The sequence below is a fragment of the Camelus ferus genome, chromosome 2 (genome assembly GCF_009834535.1).
Source record: "Camelus ferus isolate YT-003-E chromosome 2, BCGSAC_Cfer_1.0, whole genome shotgun sequence".
NCBI lineage: Eukaryota > Metazoa > Chordata > Mammalia > Artiodactyla > Camelidae > Camelus > Camelus ferus.
Genome location: NC_045697.1, coordinates 66,138,004 through 66,163,003, shown reverse-complemented (window position 1 = coordinate 66,163,003; position 25,000 = coordinate 66,138,004). Strand labels below are relative to the sequence as shown.

At 32.2% G+C, this 25,000-nt stretch overlaps 1 protein-coding gene and 1 non-coding gene across 6 annotated transcripts in view; one reads left to right on the top strand and one right to left on the bottom strand.

Annotated features, from left to right (window-relative positions):
- Nucleotides 1-25,000, bottom strand: part of SMARCAD1 (SWI/SNF-related, matrix-associated actin-dependent regulator of chromatin, subfamily a, containing DEAD/H box 1) — a 72,355-nt gene that overhangs the window by 5,756 nt on the left and 41,599 nt on the right. For 4 of the 5 annotated variants that reach the window (XM_014565665.2, XM_014565664.2, XM_014565663.2 and 1 more), the window contains 12 exons: nucleotides 23,651-24,042; nucleotides 13,935-14,134; nucleotides 8,364-8,454; nucleotides 5,868-5,967; nucleotides 5,099-5,158; nucleotides 4,916-4,991; nucleotides 4,061-4,196; nucleotides 3,390-3,527; nucleotides 2,078-2,173; nucleotides 1,862-1,979; nucleotides 1,516-1,637; nucleotides 297-485 (listed from right to left, as the gene is read on the bottom strand). In XM_014565665.2, coding sequence (XP_014421151.1) covers nucleotides 297-485; nucleotides 1,516-1,637; nucleotides 1,862-1,979; nucleotides 2,078-2,173; nucleotides 3,390-3,527; nucleotides 4,061-4,196; nucleotides 4,916-4,991; nucleotides 5,099-5,158; nucleotides 5,868-5,967; nucleotides 8,364-8,454; nucleotides 13,935-14,134; nucleotides 23,651-24,042 — 1,718 coding nt within the window. Of the gene's footprint in view, nucleotides 1-296; nucleotides 486-1,515; nucleotides 1,638-1,861; nucleotides 1,980-2,077; nucleotides 2,174-3,389; nucleotides 3,528-4,060; nucleotides 4,197-4,915; nucleotides 4,992-5,098; nucleotides 5,159-5,867; nucleotides 5,968-8,363; nucleotides 8,455-13,934; nucleotides 14,135-22,987; nucleotides 23,616-23,650; nucleotides 24,043-25,000 lie in introns of those variants that run through there. The other variant, XM_006192277.2, reaches the window with a different exon arrangement.
- TRNAT-AGU lies at nucleotides 18,474-18,545 on the top strand. The gene has a single exon. It is a non-coding gene; the product is annotated as a tRNA-Thr (tRNA).

Sequence of the window (25,000 nt, the reverse complement as noted above, 5' to 3'; positions counted from 1 at the left end):
AAGTATCTTCAAATACTAATTTTGAAGTAATACAGATTGTCACCTATGAAATATTGACAAGATTATTTTTTAAAAACATCAATATAGATGTATTCTACTAAATTCTATTAAATGGAGGAAAAGTATTCAGGAAATATGCCCAAATATATCCAAAAAATGCTCAAAATGCTAGTTTCTATAAGACTGTAGAACAGACATAGACTAAAGCTTTAAGAAAATCAAATCATGCCAGAACTGTTTTAAAGAAATGTAACTAATTGGGAAGACACAAAAGGAGGAGCATTCTTCTTTAGTACCTTCTGTTTCAATTCAGACAAGATGCATCCTAAAACTCGAAATTTTCCAGAATCTAAAATCAAGTCCATGTCTAATTGGAAATTATTAATGTGTCGATACTGTTTACAAAGTACATGTAATTCGAAGTCTGTCATAACTTCCATATCTTCAAAGATCAGGTCAGGGTTAGCCTCACAATGTGTAGGTTCCTCAAAACAAAACAAAATAATATACACTTCAAAATGAAGGTAATTTATACCAAAATCAGAACAATCTGATAAAATTGTTCACATCTGATAAACTATCTCAATCATAAAATATTTTAGTGCAACAGATACAGCAAAGGAAATTAATATTTATTTTTTAGGTACAATAAAGGGGAGGGGAGTTCTTATTGTCTTAGAAATAACATACTGAAAAATTTACAGATGAAATAATGTCTAACATTTGATCCAAAATTGTTCTGGGGAGAGTTCTAGATGAAACAAGAGCAGTAACATTGCAGATGATAACTGTAGAAAAGGGGTGAAGGTTATGCGGGCAGAAAATTTCATTATACAATTCTCCCTACTTATATATGTCTGAAAATCTCTGTAAGTTTTAAAAAACATTTACAAAGCAAATGGTTGCTTTAAACACAAAGATCTATAAGGAGAAATACAAGCAGGTGCTATGGGAGAATGAGACAAAAATAGAGGGTAACGGCTAAGACTACTGACAAAATTCAATAAAGAAGAAACAAAATTAAAAAAAAAATGGAGAAAAATGACTCACTACCCAGGACATATATTCTGAAGGATCTTTTGGGTGAAAAATAAATAAATGAAGTGCTCTATAGAAGTCTAGATCAGAAGCTGGCAAACTTTTTCTGTGAAGGGCCATTTAGCAAATATTTTTAGGCTCTGTAAGCAAAAATGATCTGTTTTACAGCTACACAACTCTGCCTTTATATTGAGAAAGCAGTCAATACAGAAACAAAAGGGCGTGGCCATGTTAGAAAAAAACTTTACTTGGAAAAACAGCCACTGTTCTATTGCTCCTGAGGTAGACTGTCACTCCTCATTGGCTCTTATGTCTCCAAAATTATTTTGAGCTTTGTCTTAAAAATGTTTTCCTTAATATGTGGTTAAAGGGTTAATATGCTCATTAGGTTCAACAGTCTGATTTTTAGACTGACAATGAACCTCATGTTTAACACTGTTAATAAAGACTAGTGCTAGCAAAATGTGAAATTCTTACCTTTAGCATAAGCTGAGACATTTCCTTGAGTTTTTCAGCTGTGTAATACTGGCGATGTAATAAAGGATGATTGGCCATTTTTCTCAATTGCATCATGACATTGCACATTTCTGTGTTTTTTTCTGTGATCCAAAAAGTACACATTAAAAAACAAAACAAAACAAATAACCAAGCTGACAGCTGTTTGTTAAAATACATCTCAGTGCAACAAGAAGTTTAATAATTATTTCTTCAAATTCCAACTAACTTAAAAAAATGAGCAAATCTCACTATCATATAAGTAAACAAAATGCAGCCCCAGTACAGGATTATTTTTTCACATAAAATCGTGAAAATCAAGTTATACCCATGTTATTGATAGATTTTTTCAATCTGTTGAAAAGACCCAAATAGAGTTGCTCCTGCTTCTCTGACATTGCACACAGCTCAATTCGATCTTTCTTTGGGGGTAGTTGCTTGAGAACCTGAGAAAGGAAAACAGTTAAAGCAAATAAATTCAAATAAAGAGGAAAAGATATTTTAAAAAAGCAATCATAATAAAAAATATGCAGATAACGGTTACCTCTTCTTTTACTCTTCTGAGAATAAATGGTTTTATAATTTGTTTTGCATGTGCTATTCTCTCCTTTTCATATATACTTTGCTCATCTGCAGATTTCTAAGTAAAATAAGAACATGTCCTTTTAAATTATTCATTTAAATGATCACAATAACATTACACAACCTGAAAATCTCCCTCACTACCATCTGTAGTTATTTCCCACAGAAACTCAATTTCATTCGAGATGAAACTTCATATTTGAATTCTGGGCTATAATCTACTTCTTAAAGCTTCATATTTATTTTGAGGCTTTGTGACATGTAATTGTGAACTCTGCATAGGTAATGAAATTAAACTGAACTAGGATGGTGTTCAGAAGTAATAAGCTGATAAGTCGTTACTGATTACATAGATAACCTTCATGAAAAAAAGGTGTGTGTTTAAGCAGGTAGGGGTGAAGGGGAAGAGAGAGGAAAGGAGGAAGAGAGAGACAGACAGTAAAAAACTTGTGTTTATGTGTTGAAAATGGCCCGAAAAGAAAGCTAGTGCAGGTGATGCAAATCATATCATCTCAAGAAATGTGACAGTTCCTGTTATTTTGGAGAAGTGAAATTTTATTCTGTGATGTAAAGGAGTCCGCCATACGCTATGATCTGCTAGACCATCAAGCGGGAGGGAATGTGTTAGTGAGAAATTAGAGAGGCAGTTAGTTTGCAGTGGAAGATTATCACATAGAATTCTTGTAAAACACATGTGATTTGAGAGAGAGAGTAAGAATCTAATAAACAATGCTATAAGGAAAATTTGAGAGTTCTTGAAGACTACTTTTTCTAAGCAATAGGGAGAATATTAATCAGATTTTCTTCTAAAGAGTATTTCTTTACCGTGACTTTCAAAAATTGTTACTTTTGTATTTACAGAGTTTTATTTCAAAATATATTTCCTAATATAGGAATCTTCTAGATATTCTACTTTTGCCCAGTTCTATAGTTTACCTATAAAGAAATGCTGATTTTTAATGAAGACATAGTAATCAAACTTTCCCCACATATTATATATCTGAGCCATCCAATAATTTAAAATTGTCATTCTTCAAAAAATTAGAATAATAAAAACCAAAACTTTTAGACACTGATTATAGAAGTCACCTATTTAGTTCCCATTGTATTTCAGATGACTTCCCAACTCATCCAAGTATAGGGATATCAACTACTTAAAAGTTATTTCATAGCACGTATGTACCACAAAAACAAGAAAAAAAGACAAAATAGGAAAGTGGCCCAGGTAAAACACAAAGTAACATATTTGAGAGAAAATATGAATTTATGCTTACTGTCTTAGAAGAAAACATTCTTCGTATTTCACTGGTGCTACTACTGAACATGTGTGGCATAACAAAATTCAATAGCGACATGAGTTCTAACAGATTATTCTGCACAGGTGTGCCTGTGAGCAGCAAACGGTTATTTGCCTGTGAACAGTAAATTTTAGATTAGTGGTTTTTTTTTTAAGAGCCACATCCTTCTTGTCTATACCACTCAGTGAGGAGAAAAAGAAATTAAAACTATTATTAGTAATGTAACATTCTGTTGAAAGGTAAGTAATTTATAAAAATTATCATCCATGTACTTTAAGGTACAATGTGTAAAACTAATACTCTCATTTTATAAGTAGATAACTGATGTTCTCATATTACTTTTATGAAGTAATGAAAGAAGATAGATTGTATCTGTATTCATAAACTTTATCTTATAGAACAAAGGTCGGCAAGTTGAAGCTCATGAACTGAGAACGGCTTTTAAATTTTTAAAGGTTGTTAAAAAAAGAAAAGAGAGAAAGAAAAGAAGAAGTGACAATAGCTGAATGGCCACAAAGCATGAACTGTTCACTTATCTGGTCCTTTACAGAAAAAGTTTGCTGTTCCCTGATATAAAGTAGTATATACATTGAAATACATAATTCAAAATTTCATCATAATTGGAAAAATTCACAGAACACCCTTACATTAATTGTCATAAGGTGCTGGTAGCGGATGGAGCCCATGTTCTTCAGCATATGCCCCTCATCAAAAATTGCATAATTAAGTTTCAGCCGACGAAACAGACTACGGTCATCAGAACTGCTGATTGCACAATTATACCTGTCACCAAAAGGAAAAACAATCTCTAAGGTTATACCTTTAAGAGTGTGGACTCAGGTGAGATGTAATATTTTCTAAAATTATTTTTACTGATAAACTTCTAATAGCCACTACCTAAAAGATACCACTAGACACAGTTGGTATTCAAAGAAATAATGATGTACTTATAGCCAGTAATTATTGATATACATGTAATTAGGTTACAAAAGTGGCAATTTATAGTTAAAAGACAATTTATATGTTATAATGTAATTAGACAACTTCTACACATCTAGGAAGAGGCCAGTTTGGGTATAATTTATATGTAATCTGCAAGTGTTATACACTTTGCCAATTTATGAACTGTTGTTATTTTAAGAAGCACGGAAAAAAAGGACACGAAGCTAAGATATTTCTGTTAAGACTATAATATCACTGCATTAAACTAGTAGAGTGAATCCAAGAAATAATAGTTAAGAGCAGCCGGCAGTAGAAGACTATCTATATATGAAAATGGAGTCCACTTTATTAAGAAAAGATGAATTTTGGATGAAATCTTTTAATCATGATCTCTTACAGAACTAGCAAAAAAACTGCTATCATAGTAATTATACACCAAACTGAAAAATCCTGAATCTTCAACATAAGTCATTCCATTACTTTTGTTGCATAGTTCTTAGCATATACTTTTCTTCATTTTACTACTAATATTTCTAAACATAATTTTTTTTAATACTTACGTGGTCACAATTACATTATATTCTTCATATTTACTATGAATGTTATATCTAATCTGTTTACGTTCTTCTTGAGAACCTAGAATTTAAAAATGATACACACGTATTGATTGTATTTATTGTACTTTACTGTATGTTAAAGTTTTAAAGAAATTTCCAAAGCTAAAAGCAAAATGACATTCTTACCATAGTAACAGAGTACCTTTAAAGTGGGGCACCATAAATTAACTTCCCTTAACCAGTTATCTATGAAACAAAAGAGATATTACTCGCATCTGCTACAACAGGGTATATGTGTGTAATGAAATGAACACTAAAGTTTGACAAGTTCTATCAAGAAATTTTCTTTTATTAAATAATACAAAATGTTTTTTAAAAATCACAGACCCTTCACAATTTTATTCCTGATGATTAAAATGACTTTGAGATTTTGAGAAATCAATGAAGAGCAGAGGGCCAAATATTCTATTTATAGTTGATTATTAATTTCTAACTTAAAAAGTGATTTCTTTTTTGGTTATGTTCATACGTACAAACATTCTCTTACTCCGATCAAGCAAGAATGAAACAGTAATCTAAGTGGATATGAACTGCATACTTTCTCAATAAATGTTTAATTATAAATTTAAAAACATTTAATTTATCTGAAATTAAATTAAATAATTTTAAAATAATTTTAAAATATTATAAAACAAATGATCTTATCAAAGGGTATTTGATCTATAATAACTTATAAGCTGTATAAATTGACTTATACTGGAGTTATTTTCTTTAAAAAGACTATCCAGTACAATCACACACACATATACATTCACAAAGGGGGGAGAAGTGTAAGGAGACCACAGAACTTGATATTCACCTCCCCAAACTAAGAAACTGCACATACACACAGTTTTTCTTCTCCCAATATAAAACACTTATTCAGTCAAGCATGACTGTCCACAGTAGTACAAACCTATAGTTGACGCTGGAACAACGATCAGATGAGGACCTTTATTACCCTCCTGATACAGGTATGCCAGGAATGCAATGGCTTGAATAGTTTTTCCAAGGCCCTTAAATTAAAAGTTTAAAATATATTAAATTTTGAAACAAATAAAAAACCCAAATAAATACTGGAAAAATTAAAGAAAAAAGAATATTTCTGGTTTTATTATGATTCCTCATAATACAACTGAGAATTTCTACCATGTTCTTAGTTCTCAGTAACACATAAAACATATCATAATCTCCAGATGAGACTACAATTTAGTTTAATGAGTAGGATGTATCTCAACTGCTAGTTAATATGTGATACACATTAATATGGATGACCTCTGCTTGCATAAAAGGATATAACTGTTAATATAAACCAAAGTTTAATACGTACTGGATGGATAGAGAATGATGTTCCAATGACTACTTGGAGTTGTATATATACCTATTACCTAGCAATTTCACTCCTAAGAATATATTCAAGAGATGAGAGTGTATGTACATAAAAAGACTTGTGTAAGAATGCTGATGTACTTTTATTATAACAGTCACACACTGGAAATAACCTAAATTGCCATCAACTGGAGAATAAACAAATTGCAGCATATTTATACTATGAATTACCACATGCCTCCCTTCCCCTACCCCACAAAAAGAAAAAGGAAAAAAAAAAGCACCAAACTGCTGATAGATGTAAGAACACAGATGAATCATAGTAACTTTATGATGCACCAAAATGAACCAGGATCAACCAGTATATACTGTATGGATCTATTTATATAAAATTCAAAATCAGAAAAAATTATTCTGTGGCGATAGGCATCAGAATAGTAGTGGTGGTAATGACTGAAAAGGAACATGACGGAACTTTCTGGGATGATGGAAATGCTGATCTCAGAGGCATGTACATACGGGTGTACATATACATATAAAGTCATTAAGCTGAATATTTCTGTATTTTATTTCAAGTAAATTATACATCATTAAAGTATCATATTAAAAAAAAAAAGGCTATCGAGGAGGTGAGCTCCTCAGGAGAGCTAAACATTACCAACTGTTAGGAACTGAATTGCCCCCTACCCCAAATTTACACCAGGGATGTGTGCACAGAGAAAAAGCCACATGAGGACACAGCAAGGTGGCCACCTGCAAACCAAAGGGAGCGGCCTCAGGAGAAACCAAACCTGCCATCATCTTGATTTTAGCCCTCCAGCCTCCAGACTGTAAAGATTTCTGTTGTTTAGGCCACCCTGTCTCTCGTATTTTGTTATGGCAGCCCTGGCAGACACGAACTTATTACAAATATTGTCCTTTACATGTTACAAAAACAGTTTCACATAATATACCTTATTTGATACCAAATATAATCTTATGGTACAGAAGTTACCTATGTTTTATTAATATTGACTCTGAGAGGTTAGGTCATTTGGTAAGGATTAGACAGCCCATGAAAGACAGAGCTGGGACCCAGAGCCCAAATCTACTTCCCAAGTCCAGTTTCCACAACTATACTATTCTATATGTTATATATAATATCTAACTATTTTGAAATCCTGCATGTATTATTCACTTTTCTATCAGAAAAACAGCATCTTTGTTTTAATGGAAGTATGAGGTCTGTGTGGGAACTGCCTTAAAATACTAAAGATTACTTTACTAGAAGCTAACTAGAGAACAAGGGTTATTATTTTTGCTATTTTTATTTTGCAAATCTAATACAAAATGTAATACATATATATTTAATAAACATTTTCTCCACAGAACATAACTCATTTTTAATAAACACTTTTTAAAAAGTATAGCTAGAAGAAGGAGGGTAAAGTTTAGATTAAAGGTCAAGTTTCTACATGACAATACCTAGATTATTAGCTATGATGAACTTCCTAAGTTTAGCTTCAAGTAAAATATAATTTGGAAAAGAAAAGAAACTCAAGAGACATCTAATAAAAGGAAAATGGCTGAAATGATGTTGATAATAAATGTGTAGATTTATTTATTGACAAGAACATGTATCTATGATAAAGTTTAACAGCAGCTATAGAAAAGCGCATATAGTAAAATCTCACTTAGTGTAACATATGTGTACGTATGTACATGCACGTATGTATGCATACACACACACCCCAGCAGAAGAAAATACTCTACAAAGATATACACCAAAATAGTACTTATTTTAAGGTGGCAGGATTAAGCTGATTTTGTTTTTTTCTTTCTATTTTTGTGTAATATTTAATTTTAAAAACACATATGTTTATTACTTTGATAATGAGAAAGACAATAAATCTATTTTTACTTTTGAGGGGCGAGCAAGGAGGTAAGAACTAAGATAAGCAATAGAAAACCAGAAGGGGTGAGAAAGGTTACAACATACTTTGGTAAGAGCAGTAAACTAACAGGGTCTAGGGAAATTTTCATTTTTTAAATGACGCCAAGGATGCCTTTTAATGACAAATACTAGAAATAGAGTTCTACTTACCATTTCATCTGCCAAAATGCCATTAAGTCCGTGTTTATGTACCAAAGCCAGCCAATTCAAACCAACCTTCTGATAGGGCTTGAGTGACAAACTGGTAAAGAGAGAGTTAACCGAATATTATAGATTTATACTTCTACTAGTTTTCTCTACTACTTTTCTGAGAAAAGGTTTAGGTTTACAATGAAGTACCTAACTCTAATCTTACCTTTTAATTTACTGTTAAGAGCTATCTACACTTAGGAAAATGAACTCAAAACATAACACATTTTTTTGATCTCTCAAGTATTATTTTGTATTTGATTCATTTCTTTTGGCAATAAGAATTACAAAGATTATGTTCATATTTTATCACAATGTAATGCCATCAAAATTACTACATAAATGACCAGAATATTAACTATGATAGATAACATATTACTAACCTAATGTTTATACTAGAAAATTGTACTGAACTGATTTGAGTATTAGCACATGGAGAAACTTAAAGTATTAGGACCAAAACATAAACATAACTTACTACTTTGTCAGACTGACTTAAACCCTTTCTGAATGAATGCTAATCACTTCTCATATCAGTGGTATGTATAACTCCAGAACTTGTAGGCATATTGGTATTTATGTTTAAACTTTGTATAAACATAAATTTGCTAGGCAACAACAAACACCAGTCAGTGGAAAGCAGCAGGGAAGTGTCCAAAATCTTATATAATCTGCAAACACATAAACAGACTAATCCCTTGCTTCGAAGGTAACATGGAAGTGTTATAAAGGGACAAAAACAATATATTTTTTTAAAAGTTTAAGTGGTTAAAAACTAATAGCACTTATTTATTGAACATCTATTACACACATATACAAAGATAACATTTTGAAGTATAACTTCATTCAGTCTTTTAATATCCTATAAAGGTAGCTATTACCATAATTTTAACAGATTAAAAAAACCCAAGGCTCAGTAATTTGCCTGAGGTTGCAAAGCTACAAAGTCTTACAGCTAAGATTTTAACTCAGAAAGTCTCTCTCACTCAAAAGCTCATTCTTATACTCACTAGGACAGCATACACCATATGAACATGAAAACCTAGGACAAGGCCATGCTTCCCATTCTCCAGCTTTTATCCTGCCCCTTAATTTCCTGTTACACCACCCTATCTGCACATAGGGAAGGGGTGTGGACACAGCTATGGGTGTGATAAATGCTAGGAGTCAAATTCTGAAACCACGAAACCTTAATTAGAACGGGGTAAAAGAGGTGGGGTAGAAATATATCTTAATCTACATTTCAACTGCGGAGTGTACAGTCTATAAAACATGTCTCATTTGAAAAATTAAAAGTATAGGCAGGAGAAATCAGCAGTATTGCTGAAGTCTTTACAGTTCACTCTTAAAAATGTCTTTGCCTTCTTGCCCAATACAATTTCTATGCCACTATAGAAATAATAATAAACAGAACATATTATCATAGATACTTTTCAGATCCAAATAAATTCTACTATACTAGTGGTGAGAGTAAATGCTAATCGTGGAACTCCAGACACTATACAATGAGCTTTCCATGCCTCATTATTTAATCTATACTATAAAGTGGATACTATTATTATCATCCCTATTTTACAGATGAGAGTTCTCTGGGATTCAGAGGAGTTAAGCAACTTGCCCAAGGTCACACCTATCCAAATCCATGTCTGCAGTGGCAGAGCTGGTATGTAATCCAGGTCTAATCCAGAGCTCAGCCCTTAACCATGTAACAACATACGTGAAAAAGCTCTCTCTCTGACCCACCTACTCTACAGTCAAAACTATTTTTAAATAGAATTCACTATTATTTTTCTGAGTCCTTCCTAATGCTGTTGGTCACCCCCCACACATTAAGGTTCATATTCCATGAAAATGATGAAACCCGGTAATGCAGGCATATTATATCACTTATAAATGCATCCAAGGGCCAACATCCTAAACCAATGTAAATCTATCACAAATAGCCAAGAAATTAACCAACAAAAATTACTAAATTTCTTTATCACCAACATGTTGAGAAGTAAGTCTATTAAAATATTCTTCACTATACACACAATTTTAAAAAGCAATGAAGAAATTTTGAGAATCATTTACTACATTACCTTTTTCATTCAAATAAAACTGCTTCATCCACAATCACAAAGCAACTCTGGTAGTTGTTTTGACCAGGACATTAAATACTTTTGTTATATTGAAATATTTGTTTTAAAAATATGTGAGTATGTGTGTGTATTTGCTCCTCTGCTAGATTTACTTAAATTACACTTAACGTTTTGTTGCTTAGTATCCCAACAGTGCTACCCATAACATATGCTTTCTCCAGAATGCAGAAGGATCAATGAAAATGCAGTTTTGACTAAGTACCTTTTTAAAAAATTCAATTCACTTATTAAGACAAATTTTTAAAACAGGGCAGCTATATTCTTTCTCTAGCAGTCTCTAATATTTAGATGCCATACAATCATATTTTCCATTTATTTTGACATTCCACAGTTTTCTAAAAATTTTCATGACTGCATATAAACTCCAACCACTAGTTTATACATAAGAATGTAATTTGCTCAGGGTTACCTGAATGATAAAAACAACAGCCCAGGTCTTCTGAATTAGGTAAGCGATCTCTTTTCAATAGGGGACTATAATATCTATAAACTGAAAGTTTTCTTACCTCCCCCTAAGAAAAAAATTGATTTTAAGATTTTCTGAGGTCATGAAAGAAAACGAGGCAGAATGCTACTTTAAAGTTACTTGTTTTGTTAGAGGGAAAAAAATCCTTCCAGACAGTTACTATGATAATCTTTCCAGAGTAAAAATTAAATTGGGTTTAAATTTCCCATCGGAGAAATTACTATCAAAATTATTTTGAAAGGTGAGAAAGGCCTGAAACAGGAAACGAGAGTATGTACAGTGTGCTCAATTTGAGTTTAAAATGCAGACGGTTAGGGATACTTTTTGAAGTAGTTCATGTGACAGAGATTAGGGATGCCAGCTGACCAAAAATTTATGCCCTTTAAGTATAACATGGGTGCAGAAAAGACTACCACAATATTAGTTTGAACTAACAGAAGTATCCAAACTACTAAAATATTTACATCATAGTACTCTGAGTTAGTCAGATCACATCTGCAGCACTGGTCTGCATTTACATCACTGTCAAATGGTTTCACAGCAACTGTTTTAGGAGCAGGTATGAAACCATCCTGTCAGGTTGAGGACGAATAAGATCAGAAGAACCTTGGCAGATTTAGCCCAGAAAAGACAGGACACACATGATTAGATATTAGTTTATACTGAACATGTCAGAAATCGTTTCAGTTAAAACAGGTTAGGGCTGATAAATCTTAGATACACCACTAAAGCTTGAGAGATGGCCACATCTATGATAGGAATAAAGTAGGAGAAATATTGAGGTTTTCTTCCCAACTTTTCAAATCTCACTGTATTCTATTTTAACTTTAGGCAATTTTAGCTTTGATATTTTAAAATAAAGATTATGGATAATGTTTTTGAGATACATATGAGAATTTTTTCTCCCTTGCAAGACTTTATTTTTAACAAGGAGTTACAGTATGTCTGTATTTCTTTTATGTCTAAAAGGCTATTTTCCTTCTGTTGGGATTCTTATAACAGGAAAATAAAGAGCTAATATAATTTTGCTTCAAAATAAACTTTGTCACAAAGAATTTGTTCTGTTAAGCAAAAGTTTAACAGATTATTTATCAGGACAGTGTGACATTTTCCTTTGTGCTAATAAATCCTTTCCCAAGGCAAGGAAAGTACTTTAAATGCTTCTATACTAAGCAGCCATTATGCCTGGCCAGTTTACCAAGTAAAAATTGCTTGTGCAACTTACTTTGGCTAAAAACAAAAACCAAGACAACAAATTTCACCCCCTAAAAGTGCATTTAAATAAACTCTAGAGAGACTATACAGGTTTTCAGAAGTTGTACTTTGGACTAGATCCAATAAGCATTAAAAAAAAAAAAACAAAAAAACCCAAACTATTTTTCTCATCTATTCAATACTTCATTTAAAAAAATCCTCATTCTAATGGAAAAGATAGCTTATTACCTTATCATACTATTTACAAGTAACAGGACTTTGTGGACGTGGGTTTAAGAAAGAAATTTTTTTAAGTGATGCAATAAAGGACTTGATTTTTTAAAATCCAAATTATGATAAAGTAGACTCAACTGAGTAAGCCTTGTAGAGTGAAGAACTCCCCATATCCAATGCTGTAGAACAAGAAGGAGCAGCTCCAACTACACTTTTAGGAGATGAATTTGCTGGCATGGCCATAGTTCTTTCTATGCAACAGAGAAAAGAGCTTCTTTGTGGGAACTGCATCACGTTTCCCTACACCATCCCATAGCACCCTAGAAGGGCACAGAAAAGATTGTAGCTTACTATTAAAGGCCAGTAACCATATCTTGATTTTTAATTAACCAATGATCAGCAAATATGCTTTGATCATTAACTTAGAAAAATACCAGAAGTATATAAAATCACCAACTAAGGCAATTAATTTTAATGAGACTCTAGTGCTAATCTTATTAAATACCTATCAGAAATATTCTGAACAGATATAACTCATTTTTAAAGTTACATAAAACTGCAGAGTATGGATATACCATAATTCATTCTAACTAGCTTCTGATTTTAGAAACTTGGATTGTTTACATGCTTTTGACTCTATATGCATTATCACAATAAACAATTTTATACATTCTTTAAAAAAGGAAGTACTCTGAACAGTTCTGAGTTCCCAGACCACTTAAAAATAAACAAATAAACTTTTAAAAGAAGTTTGAAACAACGCCCTCAATAGCCCCAAATCATGCAAAATAGGGATGTTTACAGCTACAAAATACCATTTTAGTATGTGCTGGCTGTTGGGACAAATTTTTTAGTGAAAATGATTTAGTGTGTTTATTTTTTGCAAGAATTTTATTGGAAGTAGCAGTCTTGGGGAATATACTTTTTATTAGCATGCTTTTTATAATTTTTCCTTATAAAATCTATTTAATAAAAGTATCCTTTTCATTTTTGATGTGTTTCTACCTCAAAAAAGATTTAAAAATTTGGGCTTTTGAAAGCATTTAAAACATTTGATCACATATATGGGATCATTTCATTTATGATTAAAAATAAATTGAACCAAGACAAATTTTTACATTGATGCAACTGAGCAGCTGACTCTTTGAAGTACCAAATTAAGTAAAGAGGTAGCCAAAACAACCTTTTCAGTTTATGTGATTATGAAATTATCTGTCATCAGAAAAGGAAAACATAGGTTATGTAAGACCACAACATTTCCTCCCTCGAATTTTTAATGTGATAATGGAGTAAAATAATGTGATTTGGGGGTTGGGGAATCAATGAAAAACAATTCATATACCACGTATGTGCTGTTATAGGAAACCTTGGGTTTCCTTTTAAACATTAGTTTTCCTATCACTTCCATATTTAAGTTCCCTAGGCAAACTACAGAAATAAGTTCAAAATTTTTATACAACTGAGTTAAAATAATGAATAGGTGCATACAAGTATTACCTTTGGTTTAGAATAGAGGGTTGTTCTATGTTCCATCCACCTCCATTTCCAGTGAGCATAGTGACTTGCTTTGTCAATTTATTTGAAATATCTTCACATTTGTTCATCAGCCTTATAACTACATCCCTTTCTTGGATCAGTGTTTTACAGTTCCATATCAAATCTTCTGATAAGCCATTTGTTTTGGACATCTTTGTGAACTATGGCGTGAAAAGAAAAATAATTTAACAGTTCAGATCTAGTAAATAGAAAGCCTATCTCAATTCCTTTCTTTGAGAGAGAAAAAAGTTTGTTAAACTTCTACTAATGACCTTAATCAAGTGTGAACAGAACCTGCACTTGAATTTTCATGTCTCACTTTAATAAATCCTACTACCACCTCAAATTCATCGTGTTGAAATAAAATATATCTTTTTCCTCAAAACGCAAGCTTGTTACTTTGTCCCTGGTAGCTATTCTTTTATAGGAGAAACTCTAAATTGTTAATGTCTCCTATCAAGATTTGTCTTCAAAACCTCAGATTCACATCCATTACCAAAGGTAATAGTACCAAATGTAGTAACTTCATACTAGATCGCTCGCCTCCATTTTTGTCACTTCCTGTGACTATGACATATAGTAATATGAATAAGATGGTAACATTGATTGTGCTAAAACATATCTTCCCTATCTATCATCAAAGTACAACCCTTCAAGCTTTCAAAATTCCAATTATGTCACTTCATATTTTACCCTAAACTGAGACTACAACTTAGAAAAATACTGCATGAATTAAGTTAACTGTTACCAATTCAATAATTTGATAAAACTTAAATATAATATCAATTTCAATATAACACTTATATAAATTGGTTCGTGAGACTTTCTTTCAGAATGTATTTGTATTTATTTTTCTAAAGAACACACTGAATACTTTACAATTTAAAAGCTGTAACAGAATTAGAAGTTTCCCATACGGCTAGCTGAAAAAAAAATATACCCTAAAGAACTATACAAAAATACACTTCCAGTGAAAAGATTAGAAAAAAGCCCAGTGGCTATCTGAAAGCTGTTTGTTGGCAAAAAGAAAAATCCCTAGTCCAAAACAGAATAAAGGAAACTAAACTAAAACCATCTGTCAGGCTAAAACCACACATGATTTTGATTCATAATATCTTATTTAGCATATTCTTTCAAGTTATGACAAGAATCTCATTAACAACTTTAAATAATCCCTCTGATCACAGTATTTCTAAGTTCACAGAGAAGCTCAAGCAATAGAAATAGAACACTTACGGGATATAATAAGAAAATTCCATTAAAAATGTAGTTTATACTAACACATACTTTTTACACCTAACCTAGAATAGGCTGCTAAGAAAAAAAGTTTCCAGTCTATTCCAAAGCCATGTTATTAATGTACTGCACGATTAAAAAACAAAATAAACCAAAAACTTGGCATGTCACAAAATGACACTAGGACACATGAAGGTATCTGCACACTATATTTTCACATCCACAATGTGACCTCCCAATTAGTGCTTTCCAGGGAAAAGATTTATACATAAAAAACAGAATATGTAAGAATCTGTGCCTTGAAGACTTTAATGACTTTCTTCTAGAACTTTCAGGTAAAATTTTTTATTTAAAAATGAAACCCTAAAATTATAGGCCAAAAAAATCAATCTCACGTCTATTGTGGGGTGGGTGTATGATATGTATGTGAGTGTAAGAACCAACAAGAATAACCAGGGGAAAAAAAAAGGAACATATATTATGTGCCTTGTATGTGCCAGAAACTACTAGGTGTCTTTTGTTCATTAACTCATTAAGCTCTCACAACAACCGCAAGATCAGTCCACCAGTTCTGAATGAGTAAACCAAGGTTCAAATTTCAAGGTCACAAAGCAGGATAAAAGATTCTAAAGTCTATACTCTTTTCACTAAAACTAGTACCGCCATAAACAAAAAAACAAAACTTAAAAGTCAGGGAGGGTATAGCTCAGTCGTAAAGTGCACGCCTAGCATACCTGAGGTCCTGGGTTCAATCCCCAGTGCCTCCATTTAAATAAATAAATAAATAAATAAATAAATAAATAAATAAATAAACAAACAAACAAACCTAATTACTCCCCACCCCCGCCAAAAAAAAACCCAATTAAAAATTAAAAAACAAAAACTTCTTATTTTCTGTAACCAACTATCATTTATTATGTTTTTTTTTTTTCTTAGCAAGTACTACAGGGGCTAGTGAAGGTACCCATTCCCTGTCCTTGTGTGGTTTATAGTCATTTGGAAAGACATGCAGCAAATAATTTTACGTGTAAGGGGAAAAAACAAACTTTTCACAAGGAGACTATCAGAAGCTAGGATATAGGAATCCCTTTCAAAGTAGTAAGACAAGAAATCGGAAAGAACTGTTTTGACTCAAAGAAGATCAATTTAATATGTCAAAACCTAGAGAAGAGATAAAGGTACAGGACAAAAAGAACCAACCAGACATTACTGTTCCCCAATGAAAGAACACATTACTGACCATGTAATGGTACTGGTGGGAGTATTTAACCTTCTAATCATAATTTCCCAGAAAACAGAACCAGAAAAGCCCAGACTGGGAAGCTGTGGAACAAATGATTGGGAGAAAGTGACAGTGAGAGAGTGAGAGAGATGAAACAAAATCTGACATGAGCTGGTAACTGAAGCTGGTGATGTGTACATGAGGGTTCATTATACTATTCTAATTTTTATGTTTGAAATTCTTATGGGGCAACGAAGGAGAGTGCAAAAAAGCAACCTTTACTTTACAATGCTGCAACAGTTTGACTGAGACTTCTAGTGAACTTGACATTCTGGTTATTTTTTAAGTCAAAATTTCAAAACATAACTCCCTGAGGCTTCCCACTCTCTTTACCTCTCTTCCCATACAATCCAATCAACATTAGAGATGATCCAAATTGCTGCTGCTAGTTTAGAATTTAGATCTATCTGTAGTGATACAATGTCCATGAATGTAAGACATCAGTAGACAGATTTTCAAGGAAAAAGTTTCATTGTTAATAAATCTGTTAGAATTAGGTTCAGTTACGAGTGATAGTAAATCCAAAACATCAGGGGTTTAAATAAAACATAAGTTTATTTCTCTCTCATGTAAATTAAGACCACAGGGGGCAGTTCAGATCTGGTAAAGTGGTTACAAAATCAAGGATTCTTCTACTTTGTTGCTTCAAAACCTCTATATGTGGATCCCACCATCACACTGACATCTCAACCAACAGGAAGAAGGGATCCTTTAAAGATACTTTCCAAAAGTCACAGTATACTCCTGCTTACATCCCACTAGACAGGAATTTGTCAAATTACCAAAGGGAGGCTGAAAAAACGTAGTCTTAATATATTGTGGGAAATGTAACCAGCCATAAATCTGTTCTAAAGCACAGATGGGGTTAAAAAGAGAGAGAGAGAAACAATTAGATCTAAAAAAGTTTGATTCCACATGACTAGAACTGATATTGAGGGGTGAGTAGAAAACTACAATTGATTCTTAACATTTCACTAATGATATATACAGCACTTCTAATGTAAAATATTGTGGATATCTGCAGCTAACATTTTTTTAAAAACCGGCTACTGGACAGTTATTTTATTTAATCCTTGGACTTTCCCACTAATTACATCCTACTTACAGATGAAGAAATACAGGAACAGAGAAAGAACTTGCTTTAAGTCATGTAAATTGCTAGAAAATGTCAGAATTGGGATTCGAAAGCAGGCCATCTAGGCAATTTAGCTCCACTATATTATTCACCCATCTCCTAGTAGGTATTTACAAAACCAAGGGGATAAATAAAGAGGCAGGAATGGAACTCAGAAACAAGAGATCCAACACAAGAGAGAAAAACAAGATTTTTCAAAACGCTGGGGAAATGAGATCCCAGTATCACAGTTGATAAGCTGGTCTATAATATGGCCAGTCCAAAGTAGGTCATAAGACTCCAGAAGAGACTTGCTTCAAGATGATGCAACTGATAAAATACTTGAAGTGTCTAAAATTTGACGGGAAATTTAGACAACTGGAGAAGAGTTTAGAGTTGAACTTTAAGTATACAAAAAACTAAGAAAACAGAAAAACCAAGACAACTAATAACTAGAGAGAACACAATGCTGAGCAAGAAAAAAAAAAGTAACCATGTAGTATATTACATGGCTCAGCTATGAAAGGCATTTGCATAGTCTAACAATGTAGATACTGAAAATTATTTTCAAAATTACCACATTAACATACTGTTAGAATTGGGGAACTGGAAATGGGCATAAGAGGTGAGACAGACAGTGATAAGAGAGCTAATCCTGCCAAAATGTTAACAATATTTATGTCATGTCAACAGATAAAGCCTACAACTGAAAAAAAATTTTAAAGCATTGTTTAATATTATCCAGAGATATCCAGAAAGTGTTAAGAAACAGACAGAATAAGAGTTTGAGAGAGGAAGAAGCAAAGTTTCGAGTTCCTTAAAAAGGTCAAGCAGAATAAGAATTTAAAATGTCCTTTGAACTGGGAGGGGAGGTATAGCTCAGTGGTAGAGCTCATGCTTAGTACGCACAAGGTCCTGGGTTCAACCCCCAGTATCTCCACTAAAAATAATAAATAAAATCCCCTAATTACCACCCCCCACAATAATTAAAAAAAAAAAAAGATGTCCTTTGAACCAACAATCAGTGGATCATTGATGATGTCACAAAAGCAATTTCAAAGGTGGTGGAAAGAGTAGAGGCATCACATAGGAAAGGGGAAGGCTAGCTCTTCAGACAGCTTTTGTAAATTTTTTTTAAGTATTATGAATCATATCAGGAAATATCCCAAAATACCTCACAGTGGTTCTTTTGTATAATATCATAATATCCATTTTCTAGGGAAAAAACTAAATAATTTTAAGCTGCACACTGGTCAAATTTTTCTGATCAGAAGGCTAACATTTGATGCCTTATTTACAGACTTCTTTTCAAGAAACTTTTGTTGAACATTAAGGCAAAATTTTACTAGAAATTCTTAAATTTTTTAGAGAAAAGCAAAACACCTGACTTACTCCAGAGTCCTTTCCTACTTTAAGCAAGAAGTATTATTAACATCAACAATACACTATAGATTAACCTGACTTGTCAATAAAGAATGTACTTTTAAGGGAAAAAAAAAAGAATCAGAAGAAGTAGAAGCAGTTATCTGCAGTGTGGGAAATAGGCTAGAGAAGGGGATGGATATGGATTTTCAGGGAGAATAAGCCTGTAGAATTATTTGTTAACTTAATATATGCATAAATAATAAAAAAAATTAAAAAATATTTAATTTCACAATATCTTCATTAGGTGTGTATAGGGACAGAGAACATGGTGACTTCCCTCAAAGAAAGGTGTAAGAAAAAGTCTACTGTTATGTTACTGTTTTCTGAAGACAAAAAGCATTTAATAATCCTGTAAGTTAGCTTTACTAAAACAAGATTTAATAAAATGTAGAGTATAAATGCGGGATCTACAAGTAAATCTAAAGTTATTGATGAATATACAAAATATGACCTTATGAGGGATAAATTTGGAATTTGAGATTACAGATACACACTACTATAAATGAAAACAGATAAACAACAAGGACCTACTGTACAGCACACGGAACTATTTTCTACCTTGTAATAACCTATAATGGAAAAGAGTACATATCTATATGTATAACTCAACCACTGCTATATACCTGAAACACTGTAAATCAACTATACTTCAATAAAAATTTTTTAAAAATATGATCTTGTTTACATAATATGACAAATACAAACATATGCATAAGCAGATGGTTGCTCAATAAAGCCTTAAGTGGCAGGTATCTAGTAGAATTTTAGCTAAACTTGACTTTCTTCTTTGTTCTTGCATGTACTGTTTCAATTGTAGACAAAGAAAACAAGTCATTCTTCAAAAAAATGATAAAGCTATTTTTTCAGAGGGAAGAAAGAAAAAAAAGTAATTGGTACTTACCGGATAATTACATGAAAAAAAAAACAAAACCCATCAACATGGCCCTGATTACTTTCTCTTTGATTAAAAAATCAATTATTACTTTAAAGCCTTAATCTTTTAAAAATAGTCATTAACTGAAGTACCTATCTCTTGCCACAGTGTGTCACTCTTATAGTAAGAATAATTTTGAATTTCTATAGGAACAGAGAAATTGTTCAAAAGCAGATTTAATTCCCCACCTGAAAAGTAATATTCTTAAGCACAGAGTCCTAATCTTATTCACTGCTATGAAAACCTGGCAGCAGCCTATAAAGTACTCAAAATGTATTTATAATTTTAAGTAAATATTTATCAAAGTTATAAAAATGAAAACAAAGCCTGAATACAGTAATCCTATACCCAAATTTACTGAAGCCACTCTATCACGAAGGAAGGAGTAGGCATTACAATACTTCAAGTGACAAATTTAGACAGACATTTCACAACCACCAGGAAAACACAGCAAAAAGAAAACCTATGGTCTAAATTACTAGTAGATGGGAGCAGCACATGTTTCCATATGAGCTAAACCTGGGCTGCTTGGTTAACAATAAAAAAAAAACAAACTGCATTTATGCTGATCTAAATGTTAAGGAAGTAAATGCACATAAGAAAAGTTTTTAGGCTGAGCCATTTCTGAATAAGCTATTCATAAATCTTTAATTTGGTCAGTATATACTACTATTCTGATTAAAGTATAAAGATTAATATAATACGATTATCATAGACATAATAGCATCCCCACCTTACTCTGCACAAAGCTAGGTAAAAATTCAGTAAGCGGTTGGTGAACTGATGCCATTAAATGTATAAAATCTGGTGATAAAAATCCCAATTTTACCATATTAACAGTACATGTCTTTAAACTAATGATATTTTGACTTGCTGTATTTCCAAAGTCTACATGAATTAATGCTGTGGTTTCTTATGATGAGCATGCACTTTTTGCTCTTAAAGCAGAAAAATAAGTGAATGGAAAACTATGAAAACCTGACAAACATTTAGATTTTAAAAAAGGGTATAAAGCTGCAAACATAAATATCCCTATATAATGCACTTATTTAGTTAAATAACCAAATTTTCCTCATGTAAATAAGGGTGACTAGAATATCTCAGAGCATTTTAATTTTTTAAAAAGTATAATCCTCTGACAGTCATAATAATGATGTTCAATTTTTCAACTTCTGTTTTAAAAGGCAGTTACCATAATTTTCACAATCAAATGAATTTTTTAATAAAATAAGACAATGAAATACTGATTACATTCAATTTACCAATGTTATGGTGACTTCTATTTCAGCAAAAATCATAATTAAAATATATGCAGATACTTGATTTGTTGGCTCAGTATGCACTATAATGAAATATTTATGAATTTTAAAGTTCTGCCAAATCTCCCAATCCTTAAGACTGAAAAAAAAAAAAAAAGCTTCCACAATAATGTTAAGTGTTTACTAGACATTTGCACACTGTTCTTAATATATAATGCCTTATAATTTCCAGGAAAGTATGACTGAGGGACATAATTAAAACTTCGACTAATTCTCATAGGAATTTTTCTAAAAACAGTAGTTTTGAAAACAAAAGTAAATGTTTTTTTTTTTTGGATGGGGGAGTGATTCACAGGTACATTACCAAGCCTCTGATTAATAGGGAAGGAGCAAATTGACTTCAGTAAATATACATATTAAAAAAATAGGGAAGGAGCAAATTTATAGTTTTTTTTTTAACCAAAATGTACATAATATGACCTTTCCTTTGATGACTTTAAGATATTAAATTGCTCTTTAAATCAGTTATATTCAAAATTCTAAAGTAAATGAAAGCAGAAGCTTAAAGTTCTAAGCAACTTAAAACTTAAAAGCTTATAAATACCGACTTGCTAATTTTAACTGTTCATTTCCAAAAACTTACATTTACTAACATTTTCAGGATAGCAAAGCCTTATATTCGCTGAACTCAAGTATCAAGTTTACTTCTTAATTATCACATAAAATAATCAACATTTAGATGAATGGCTAGCAAAAATAGTCTCCATATTTAACTTCTAGAAAGGGGGCAAGATGCTATAGGAGGTTTAAGTAGGTAATGCATATCTATCTACAAGTTCATGTCAAGACTAATTTAAACTACGCCAATTAATTAGTAGGGGAAATATGCTTTCCACATGTTAAGTTGCTGAATATTTTTAAAAGCATCTGGCATTCACAACTCTGGTATAATTTATTTTTACTATGAGATATGTGGGCAAGTAGTTACAGTGATTAAACACACTGGTGCAGATAATTGCATTCCTTATTAAACAAATTAAAATCCCAACAAGCCTGAGCAACCCGACTCTGCAATAACATAGGAGACCATTAAAGATTAAAAGAAAGAAGAAAAGGAAGAAAAGAAGAACAAGAAAGCCCTTCAGCAAATACTTTAGCAAATAAATCACTCAGGCAAAGCCGAACAAGTTTTGAAAGAGCCTGCTTTGACAGATGTTCTCTGGAAAAGCAAAGGCTTTAGGCAAAACGAATGGCTTATTTATTTTTTTAAAGGCATGAAATACCAGTAATGGTGTTTCTGTATTTTTCAAGTATTTTAATTTTTTAAAAAATGCTATTTACAACCATTGTTCAGGGACCTTCCTACCCTGACACTTTAAGATACTCATCAAAGGGACTTAGGCTCATACAAATTTGTCACAAGTTTAAAATTAATCACAAAAGCAACTTTACTCCTTAAGTTCGGGAATAAAACCTCCTAAAAATTTATAAAACATCGAGTCACTTCATATTCTAAAGCTGTAAAAAAAAAAAAAAAAGATCCATATTGCTTTCACAGCAGGGCCTGCTTAGAATTCATGCTGTAAAAACTCACATTCTCACAAAAGTTGAAGCAAAATTTAAAAGACAGAGTCCTTGTATTTTTCTGTATGAATAAGATTTGCTGACTGTTGACATTTATAAAACTCAAAATACAGCTTCTTTAGATAAAATTTGTTTCTAGAAAACAAAATTCCAGAAAATGATCATGCAAAGTGTACTTACCAGTGCTTATGCCTTCCCTTCACCTAACGCTTGAATTCTAGGCTTCCACACACTTTTCTATCTTTCCAATTAAAAACGCTGCAGCCTGCTACACTCCATAAAATGGCCACGTTGTTTAATCAAGAAAAACATGTTAGAGATTGAGCTGTCACTTATAAAAGAAAAATAAAATAAACAATTGCTTCTTTTGTGGTGAAGCATAAAACACTTAGGCTGGCATTTTGAATCATGGAGCTCCCCTGGACGTTGCTATTGCTCTTCAAGTAGTTGTAGTAAAATTTCTGCCACATTCTCACTTTTTGCATGGTGTCTCAGCAGTAACAGATCAGAACAGGCTAGCAAACAACTCCTTCCTAAATGTAAGCTCTAATTTCTTCTTCTTCTTCAGTGAAATGAACCAAGTTTCTATGCAAAAGAATGAGTGACAGTATGCCCAGCCAATCAGCTTGGGTTTTTTCAGGAAAATCACCCCTTAATTCATTCAAAATTAGGTCATATGACACTATTTGAAATACTATTGGCTTACCATGAAAATAATGTTTGACTCTACACAGGATAAGGCCACCCATCTATGCTTCCCTGGGCTGAAGACACCTTGACTATAAACGGTACTGTGAATTAAACACACACAGGGGAAAAAAAAAAAAAAGAATGTAGCCTTACCAGAGCTTCCCAACTATTAAAGGGCCGGAGTTCTATTATCTTCTGAGCCTTTTTCTGAGAGCACTGAGGAATCAAAGTAAGTTCACCAATTGAAGCATCTTGAAGGAAGTGAAGAATTTTACCTTTATAGCCATCCTCCATCACTTCTTCACCACTACTATAGTCCTCATCCAGTGAACTACCGACATCAGAACCTGAATCATACTCAGAGTCTTCAATAACTCTTTTAGGATTAAATATATTTTTTTTACGTTTCTTGTTAAAACCATTTTGTGGTTTCATGGAACATTTCTGTTTCAGTTTTGTTTTAGCTGCATTTTTAGGATAATTTTGACTTCTTGAAGAAACTTCTTTTCCATTTGGAAACTCACTAGGTGAAGGATATTGCATATCTGTGTACAGAGAAAGTAAAAATAACTACATTAGAGATATAAATTGAATATAAATATAGATATATGACCTCAAATAAGATAAGAAGAATGTTTAAATATATCTACCTTTCTTTTCAATACAGAACTCAATTATGATTTATTGTTGAATCTTGATATAAAGAGAAATACTGAAGTAGAATTAGAAGTTATACAATGAGTTGAAATAGTTTCAAAAACAGATAACCTTTTTTTTAATGAATTAAACTTAAATCCTCATTTTCTAACAAAGACTCCAAGCACCTAAGTGGCAGATGCATATATGTAAGATGTCCCAGATGTTATTTAGCAGTCCTATCCCCAGGCCAACACTGATGGGTGCAGTAAAAGCAACACTCACCCTAAACTAAAACCATCCAAATTAAAATCAATTTTTTCCTCACCATCTCCACTATCCTAGGTCCATCATTACTCTAAAAATCATTTAAATACATTAGTATTGAAAAGCACGACTACTTTATAACTAATTAGTCTATCATAGTCCACAGAGTTCTAAGATGCCTGTGGTTGGAGGTACACTGCTATTTTATGTACCAGCAAGAAAATGCAAACCATTAACCTATAACCATATTTTATTATTTAGAATGTTTATGTTTTACTTACTCAAAGAGCTTTTAGACTTGCACATTGATTATCGTACATTCATTCTTATACATATATAAAAAAGTAAGCAAGACAAATTGATTAAGTGTTCCTCAAATTTTTTCACACTCATAATCTTTCTCTTCTGAATCATTTTTCAGACTCAGAATTGGTGATACTGGTGGCTTTCTTTACTCCACACAATATCATTCTCTTTGCCATCAAGAGCACTTGTTGTACAGCATTTCCTAAAATAATTCATTACCAAACAAACAAAACACCTAAAGCCACTGTGTTGGGCTTGTAAAAAGCTGGTGTTGCAATTATGAAGAGCTAGTCT